This window comes from Physella acuta, unplaced genomic scaffold (genome assembly GCF_028476545.2).
Source record: "Physella acuta isolate Inbredline_101_S28 unplaced genomic scaffold, ASM2847654v3 ptg001754l, whole genome shotgun sequence".
NCBI classification, from domain to species: Eukaryota; Metazoa; Mollusca; class Gastropoda; family Physidae; genus Physella; species Physella acuta.
Genome location: NW_026733264.1, coordinates 115,597 through 125,095, shown reverse-complemented (window position 1 = coordinate 125,095; position 9,499 = coordinate 115,597). Strand labels below are relative to the sequence as shown.

Below are 9,499 nucleotides of genomic sequence, written 5' to 3'. Positions count from 1 at the left end.
GTTTCCCGTAGTGTACCTGTCAAAGGGATCTTTTTTTATCCACGGTTTTAAAAATGAGGTCAACGAAAGCAGAAAACGCGTGTTCCCTCCCCCTCTATTGTTCTACAGTAGAAAAAAAAATAGGTCAAAAAAGATTTTTTCCCTCGACCGTAGCTCGCTCCCTCTCGCCTTCCCCGAGCCACGGAGAGAGCGTGGAGGGTTAAAAAGTCAGCCAGGAGGGATTGAGTGATTATTGTTTAGTTGTCCGTTGTTCCAATTTAGGCGCCACAGCGCGGCGTTTGGGTAGTGCAGCACCCGAGTCAGGTGTTGGCCAACTCTCCCCACCCAGCGAGGGCCACCAGCAGGCCTTGGTATTGGTGGCCATCTTGACACAAATCATGGGACTCTTTGCTATTATTAGAACAAGATGCTCAAAATAATTGAGTAAAAAAGAAACTGCTTTATCGAAGTTGTATCTGAAAACAATAGTGGCTAGGTGTCTCGCGTTCCTTCCATTCAAGTCAGTTGTGCGGATTGGTGGAGTGTCGTGGAGCCGCTAGCACACAACAGAGCCGTCTTCCCTACTTGTTGAGTGTGCTGATGCTCCATTGTGTTGGTGTGTTGTTCGCGGATTTGACTCGATCCATGCAGTAGTAGCTTGGCTGAGCACGTGTACTGCTAGCCTCGCATGCGCTGACCACAGGATATCGCGGACTGCGGCCACTCAAGGAATGGCCACAGGTAAGGAACGCTTTACTTTATTGGGCTTTTTTTCTTCTTCTTCTCTCTTTGACAGTTTTTAGATAACAAATCGAATCATGAACATTTTTTTCCTTGTCGTGCACTTGGCCATGACAAATGCAATGAAATTCCTAGAATCTCATACTAATCTATTTTAAATTATAATTTAAATTTGTCATCGAAATGTAAACCTTCACAATGGTTCTCGATTCTAGTTGAAATGGCATCGTTCCTCCATCACATAGATCTCTAGGTTAATTGCTGGGTTGTCGTCATATAAAGTTACAGCATCTGATCAAATAATTCGTTACAATTTTTAAAAAAATATTTTATCCTGTCTGAATGTTTTGTATCGAGTATTTTGGGTTCGCTCATTTTTTTGGGACACCTGATATTTTGTTAATGGCATGTCACAAATATTTTTAATCCATTACTTTTTTTTTTTGGTGTTTTACCAATATTTTGGGTCCGCTAATTTTTTGGGCCCCTGATATTTTTTTTTAAATGGCATGTCACAAATATTTTGGGCCCATTGCTTTTTTGGTGTTTTACAAAAATTTTGGGTGAGTTTTCCATGTGCAGACATTTGTTTGGGCCGATCTGTCGGCAGTAACCTATTCTCGAGCGGGCTCAGAGTTTGCATGTCGCCAGTCCGTGGGTGGCGACCCACCCTGCTAGCAGACGACAGTCTAGCCCCGCATCCAGACTTTTGTCTTTTTTTTGTCGCCATCTTCATCGCTGCTTGCGGGGAGGGGGGGGGGGGGGGGAAGAATGGTGGTAAGAGCTTTATAGCTTAGATTCGGGGGGTGTGGAGTGTCAGGCATATTGGTGTGTTTTTTTTGTAGGTTGGGTCGGACTTTGAGTGGGGGGGGGGGGGAGGGGTTGTGTGGCAATCAACATATTGGAGGGAAGATGAGGGTAACGTGGGTGCTATGATAGTTGATGAGTGTCAGCGTCTGGTGAATGACTAGCATTCTTTATGTGTACAACATTTTGAAACGGTGCACGTATTTCTTCTGAGTACATGTTTATGTACATGGATACTTGCATATATTGGTTATGATGGTGGACTCCCTGACTGACTGACGTAAACAAAAAATGTCCATTTTGCAAACAGTACCTGGTCACAGCATTCCCTCGTGGGTGCGTGATACAAGTTGAACTATCATTGCTGCATTCAATCGATGAAACTTCAACCATCCACTTTTAGTCGGCGCTAACCAGTTATCGAGCAACGAGTAGGTCACCCGCCCCCTCCAATATGTTTGGTACATATTTACAAGACGGTGATATTTATTTATAATTTCGGCTGGGGAAACATGACAAGAGTATATGAGCATTATTTAATGTTGCTGAACAACCTAGTCTAACGAGTTTTTTTCTTCTTAGTTTCTGGGCTGTAATGTTCCAGAAATTTAGGCTTTCGGTTGAATTATGGATACTTATGGAGGGGCGACATAGGCTTTCGGTTGAATTATGGATACTTATGGAGGGGCGACATAGGCTTTCGGTTGAATTATGGATACTTATGGTGGGGCGACATAGGCTTTCGGTTGAATTATGGATACTTATGGAGGGGCGACATAGGCTTTCGGTTGAATTATGGATACTTATGGTGGGGCGACATAGGCTTTCGGTTGAATTATGGATACTTATGGAGGGGCGACATAGGCTTTCGGTTGAATTATGGATACTTATGGAGGGGCGACATAGGCTTTCGGTTGAATTATGGATACTTATGGTGGGGCGACATAGGCTTTCGGTTGAATTATGGATACTTATGGAGGGGCGACATAGGCTTTCGGTTGAATTATGGATACTTATGGAGGGGCGACATAGGCTTTCGGTTGAATTATGGATACTTATGGAGGGGCGACATAGGCTTTCGGTTGAATTATGGATACTTATGGAGGGGCGACATAGGCTTTCGGTTGAATTATGGATACTTATGGAGGGGCGACATAGGCTTTCGGTTGAATTATGGATACTTATGGAGGGGCGACATAGGCTTTCGGTTGAATTATGGATACTTATGGAGGGGCGACACACGCGGGATCAGTGCTTCTTCCAGACATCACTTCTACCGCCCCCACCCCCCGAAAGAAATGGAATTAAAATAAAAAATATATACTTTTACCAGTGTCAGCCCCCCTCCCCACGAGAAAAAAGTCTGGAAGAAACACTGCGCAGGATACATTTTTCAAGAGCATTGTATTTTCAGGAGAGCTAAGGTTGGTTTTTGCTTGATTTGAATAACTAAAATAATTATTTTCAGATATTGGGTCTACTAATAATTTTTTGAGTTGATGAATGCTGATGCTTGACAGATATTGGGTCTACTAATGATGAACCAAACGACATAAGCTTAATTATGTTTCTAAAATTTGTTGAAGTCGTGAAGTTAGTTGGAATTGTTGAAACATTTGCTGGAATTGTTGTAACATTTGCTGGAATTGTTGTAACATTTGCTGGAATTGTTGCAACATTTGCTGGAATTGTTGTAATATTTGCTGGAGTTGTAAAACTTGTAGGATTTTTTTGTACAATTTGTTGTCATTCCAACATTTGTTGGAGTTGTAAAATTTGTAAAAGTTGCTATAAAATTCACTGGAGTAGTTTTAAAATTGTTGTAACATTTGCTGGAAATGTTGTAACATTTGCTGGAATTGTTGCAACATTTGCTGGAATTGTTGTAACATTTGCTGGAATTGTTGTAACACATGCTGGAATTGTTGTAACATTTGCTGGAATTGTTGTAACATTTCCTGGAGTTGTAAAATTTGTAGGATTTTTTTGTACCATTTGTTGTCATTCTAACATTTGTTGGAGTTGTAAAATTTGTTAGAGTTGTAAAAGTTGCTATAAAATTTACTGGAGTCGTTTTAAAATTGTAACATTTGCTGGAATTGTTGCAACATTTGCTGGAATTGTTGCAACATTTGCTGGAATTGTTGTAACATTTGCTGGAATTGTTGTAACATTTGCTGGAGTTGTAAAATTTGTAGGATTTTTTTGTACAATTTGTTGTCATTCTAACATTTGTTGGAGTTGTAAAATTTGTTAGAGTTGTAAAATTTGTAAAAGTTGCTATAAAATTTACTGGAGTTGTTTTAAAATTTGCTGGACTTGTTTTAAAATTTGCTGGATTGGTTTTAAAATTTGCAGGATTTGTTGTATAATTTGTTGTAGTTGTAATATTTGTTGCAGTTGCTTTAAATATTTACTAAGTTGTTTAAAAATTTATTGGAGTTGTTTTACAATTTGCAGGATTTGTTGTACAATTTGTTGTCGTTGTAACATTAGTTGGAGTTGTAGACATTCATAAGGTGTCGCTAAGATGTTGTATATCGCCGTAAGGTGTCGCTAAGATGTTGTATATCGCCGTAAGGCGTCGCTAAGATGTTGTATATCGCCGTAAGGTGTCGCTAAGATGTTGTATATCGCCGTAAGGTGTCGCTAAGATGTTGTATATCGCCGTAAGGTGTCGCTAAGATGTTGTATATCGCCGTAAGGTGTCGCTAAGATGTTGCATATCGCCGAAGCATTGCCATAATAAAAGCTTTTAACCTCGGTTATCTCAGCCAGGCTGAGTTAATACACACGTGAAACGTCCAATTTAACGCTTACATATCAATGTAACCCTCACACACTACATTTTACCCTCACACAAATCAGTTAAACGCATACACATACCAGCTTAATCGGTACACTTTGAGCGAGTAAGAATTGAGTAGATTTCCCCCATATTAAGAGAAACTGAACAAGCAGTTTAAAATCCCAACCTCTGTGACCTAGATTCAATGTGTGGAGAAGAGAGGGGGGGGGGGTGTTCTCAAGCATGTAGTGTGGTGTAGAGCGGTGTAGCGCGCTAACTTCTCGATTAGACCCAGCACTCGAGTCTTGACATAGGAAAAAGACCAAATATACTTTTAGTCAAAACCAATACAAAACACACGGACAACTAGCGATTTTTCCCCAAACGGACAACTAGCGATCTTTGCCCAAACGGACAACTCTGTACATTTCATTGATAAGTTGCCGAGCAGCCTGGCCTGCCTGCCTCAAACTGTGACCTAGTTTCAGGGCAGGGAACGGGATAAACCCAACTGGTGTCCGCACTACGAGGGAGGGAAGGTGGGGGGGGGGGGGGGGGGGGGGGGGGGGGGAAAGAGGAAGTGGGAGGGAGTGGGAGCGAGAAAAAAATATCCCATAATTTTATCAGCTGGAGAAACCTCGCCTTAGAAATTTTTCATTCAAGGAACTATTGAGGTCAGGGCTTCCTAGGCGCGCTGGGTGCAGGCGGCAATTGTGGAGTATGTGCTGTGTAGGGCGGTACATGGCCCCCACTCCTAGAGCTGCTGATGAACCCCACTTCCTATACAAATGACCCCCTGATTCTCTATGCAAATGACCCCCCCACCATGTATCTAACAGATGACCCCCACTCCCTTACCCTACACCCGTACAAACGAAAGCACGGGGGTCCGGTACATACACTAGGGGGTTGGCTAAAGGAAACGTGTGTGGGGCAGATTTGTATCAACTGGTCACCTGTATTTTTAGGATGGGGTGGCTGACTTATACCATTCAGTTACCTGTGTTGAGGGGAGGGTTGTGTGGGGGCGGCTTGTGTTGGGGGTAGGAGAGGTATGTGGTGTCAGAGGTCACATGATGACCCATTGAACGGAGCACAGCACGCCTGTCTTACTGTGACCTTTTGACCCCCGCTCTTGCATTCCACGAGTGTTTTTGTGCTTGGTCGGTGTGTATGGGACCCTTGTATATCGCACACTAAAGGCTGGGATCCTTGTGTATAGTGCACTAAAGGCTGCGATCCTTGTATATAGTGCACTAAAGGCTGGGACCCTTGTATATAGTGCACTAAAGGCTGGGACCCTTGTATATAGTACAAAGGGTGTGATCCCTGGATCCTGTGCACTTAAAGCTGAGACCCATGTATCTAGATCAGGGGTCTCCAAACTTTTCAGCCCGAGGGCCGCATTGACTATCAAAGTTCAGTTCGGGGGCCAGTTTCTTCCAGGCATGTCTTTGATTTTCCTGGGAAAAGTTCCTCAGCTATCACCAACAAATGTTTTTTTTGCGTGGACAAAGATCTCCGCGGGCCGGATGAGAGGACCTCGCGGGCCGCATGCAGCCCGCAGTTAGGAGACCCCCTGATCTAGATCAATGTAGGCTAACTGAGACCCCTGTATAGAGTACACTTAAAGCTAACTGAGACCCCTGTATAGAGTACACTTAAAGCTAACCGAAACCCCTGTATAGAGTACACTTAAAGCTAACTGAGACCCCTGTATAGAGTACACTTAAAGCTAACCGAGACACCTGTATAGAGTACACTTAAAGCTAACTGAGACCCCTGTATAGAGTACACTTAAAGCTAACTGAGACCCCTGTATAGAGTACACTTAAAGCTAACCGAGACCCATGTATCTAGATCAATGTAGGCTAGCTGAGACCTCTGTATTGAGTGCATTGAAGGTTGAAACTCCTGTATCCAGCCCACAGTGGTTATAACTGAGATCCTCTGCGTTGTGTGAAATGTGGTACTGGAAAGCCAGCGAAGCTTGACCTCCCCCCTCCCCCCCCCCCCCCATCTAACTGTGTAACCTGGCGTGTTTTGTGAATGAACTGCTGACGAAGTAGCGCGCGCATGGCAGAAACACTGAGAAGGCGTTTCATTGGTCTGCTCTTTGGAAAACAAAATGGGCCCGCCTTCAAACACAGAAACGTTGCTCGAATGTTCAACTACATCCTCCGTATATTAAAAGACATTTAAACACTGTTTAAAGTTCACGCACCCAATTTAAGTGGACTTGAAGAATACAACAAGAAATGAAACAATGACTAAATGCTGGCGATGGCGCCCAACTCAAGAGGTCAGGGTGACGAGGTAAGGGGTCAAGGCCAATCAGTGTACAGGTTAAATGCCATGGTGATGTCAGTTTTATGTCGTTGATGTCAGTGATATCAGTGTTGTCAGTGTTATGTTGTTGATATCAACGTGATGTTACTGTGATGTTGTTGATATCAACGTGATGTTACTGTGATGTTGTTGATATCAGTGTGATGTTACTGTGATGTTGATATCAGTGTGATGTTGTTGATATCAGTGTGATGTTACTGTGATGTTGATATCAGTGTGATGTTACTGTGATGTTGTTGATATCAGTGTGATGTTACTGTGATGTTGTTGATATCAGTGTGATGTTACTGTGGTGTTGTTGATATCTATGTGATGTTATCAACGTGATGTTGATATCAGTGTGATGTTACTGTGATGTTGTTGATATCAGTGTGATGTTACTGTGATGTTGATATCACCATCAGTGTGATGTTACTGTGATATTGTTGATATCAACGTGATGTTGTTGATATCAGTGTGATGTTACTGTGATGTTGTTGATATCAGTGTGATGTTACTGTGATGTTGTTGATATCAGTGTGATGTTACTGTGATGTTGTTTGTGTGATGTTACTGTGATGTTGTTGATATCAGTGTGATGTTACTGTGTTGTTGATATCTATGTGATGTTATCAACGTGATGTTGTTGATATCAATGTGATGTTACTGTGATGTTGTTGATATCAGTGTGATGTTACTGTGATGTTGTTGATATCAGTGTGATGTTACTGTGATGTTGTTGATATCAGTGTGATGTTACTGTGATGTTGTTGATATCAGTGTGATGTTACTGTGATGTTGATATCTGTGAGATTTGTGCCTGGAAGATTCCCCACTATTAAAAAAATGGAAGTCTTCACCAAACCAGAGCCTGTTGGGATGTGAAAGCTTTAGTTCATCTCATGACAAATAAAACCGGCGAGACGTGATGACATTGTAGGAACCAATTCCATTTTCTTTCCAATGTTTCAAATAATTAACACATGCATAAAATCGTAAACGTTTTAATTAATAAACCTTTTTTTTAAATTTATGTGTGTATGTATAAGTTAGGGTACTTGAGGGAAAATATTTGCATGTACCAGTGACTCATCTGAAAATATGGTTCCCATGGCAATAAAAACAATACATGTTCCGGATCATTTGCTATACTATTGTGTTCCGCTCTTACGAGCTTAATCTAACAAACTTATAATCCAACAATGTAACATCATAGCAGAGTGTTCCAAAGATAGTCGCACGTGCACATACCTAATCTCTCTCTCTCTCTCTCTCTCTCTCTCTCTCTCTCTATATATATATATATATATATATATATATATATATATATATATATATATACAAAGCGCTGCTGGTAGTGTGGCAGTCAGTCATCGCTATAGATTTTGGAACCATAAAAAGTAAACATCTCACCATGCAGTGCTTTTAAAGTGCATCGCATTCTCTTATTGTAATAGAAGTTTTGTTTATATAACGACTTAAATTTGTTTTATAGTTGCCACTGTTTGTACTCTTTCGCATAGCGTAAAGCACGGGTTCCCAACCTGGGGGTCGCGACCCCCCTGCGAAGGTCTTTCTGGGGGGTCGCCAACTGGTATACTAAACCTTAGTAATTTGAAACAAAACATAAATATTTAGAAGAATTTTTGAAATTCGGCTTCATTAACATCACTGGAAATGTAATAGAGAAGAAAGCGCACTGTACAAATTTGTTGTCAGTCACGAATCTATTAAATCTTCAAAACTAAAACGCCATTTGAGACGAGTCATTCGGAACACACCAAAAAATATGTTCTTTCATCGGTAAGAAGCTAGTTGCAAACGCCAGAGACTTGATCGAACAGGAAGTTTTCACCAGCATTATAGCAAGCATCAAATGAAGTCGCGATAGGAAATACCAAGAAAAAAAAAACAACTATAGGAGGAGAAAATCTCATCAAACGCTGCATGTACGTACATGTTAAATAACACATTTTTATTGAAATTAAGCTTTCACCATTGTTTACTTTTCAAGTTGATAAATCAACAGACGTGAGTTCGTGTTCGCAGTTGCTGGTCTGTGTCTATATTCATGCGGATGATAGCAAAGAAGAGTTGCTCTTTTGGGAAGATAGCATGGAGAAAATACATACCTTTTTTGAAACTGGATGATTAAAATGGGTTAGAACGGCTGTGGGGGTTTGTACGGATGGTGCGCCATCTATGTTTAGCTCAAAATCGGGCTTTCAGAAAACAAAAGATTTAGCTCCCTAACCACTGCCCTAACCAATCGACATCAAGACTCCATTGCTAGTATAAGTCGTAAATTATATAAAATCTGGAGCCTTCAAAGAACTGAGCAAAAACATTAATATAGATCACGAGGTTCTGCTCTTCTACACTACAGTACGCTGGCTGTCAAACGAAATGTTGTAAATTGTGTTTTTGAATTGAATTATAAGTAATAGAGTAGTTTGTTTATATAACGGCATAAGGTTATTTTATAAATGCCACTGTTTTTTCTCTTTCGCATAACGTCAAGAAAATATTAAATACACGCACACTGCTAAAACATATTAGAAAGACTAATGTCAAATGTCATTTTCGTTTATATTCTTAGAAAAAGTGGATACATTTTAATAACATAATAACAGTAGGGTAGAAAAATCAAATTAATTTAACTCTATTTTCTAATTTTGACAAGGGAGGTAATTTAAAATTAAATTAAACTCACGATAATAAAAAAATGTGAATGCAATAATATAATTAGTAAAATGTGAATGCAAATTGTGCGGATGTGGAAGAGGAAATTATTGCTAGAAAATTATAATTAGCATGGATTGATAAAAGGCAATCTTTTATTTATTTTATTCACTG

At 40.6% G+C, this 9,499-nt stretch overlaps 1 protein-coding gene across 1 annotated transcript in view; it reads left to right on the top strand.

The window, feature by feature from the left end:
- The first annotated feature begins 281 nt into the window (after window positions 1-281).
- LOC131930295 (protein lin-28 homolog) overlaps window positions 282-9,499 on the top strand; it is a 33,050-nt gene continuing 23,832 nt past the window's right edge. Inside the window, exon 1 of the mRNA XM_059286713.1 lies at window positions 282-720. Within this exon, the coding sequence (XP_059142696.1) occupies window positions 711-720 (10 nt within the window). The 5' untranslated portion in view covers window positions 282-710. The remainder of the gene's footprint in view (window positions 721-9,499) is intronic.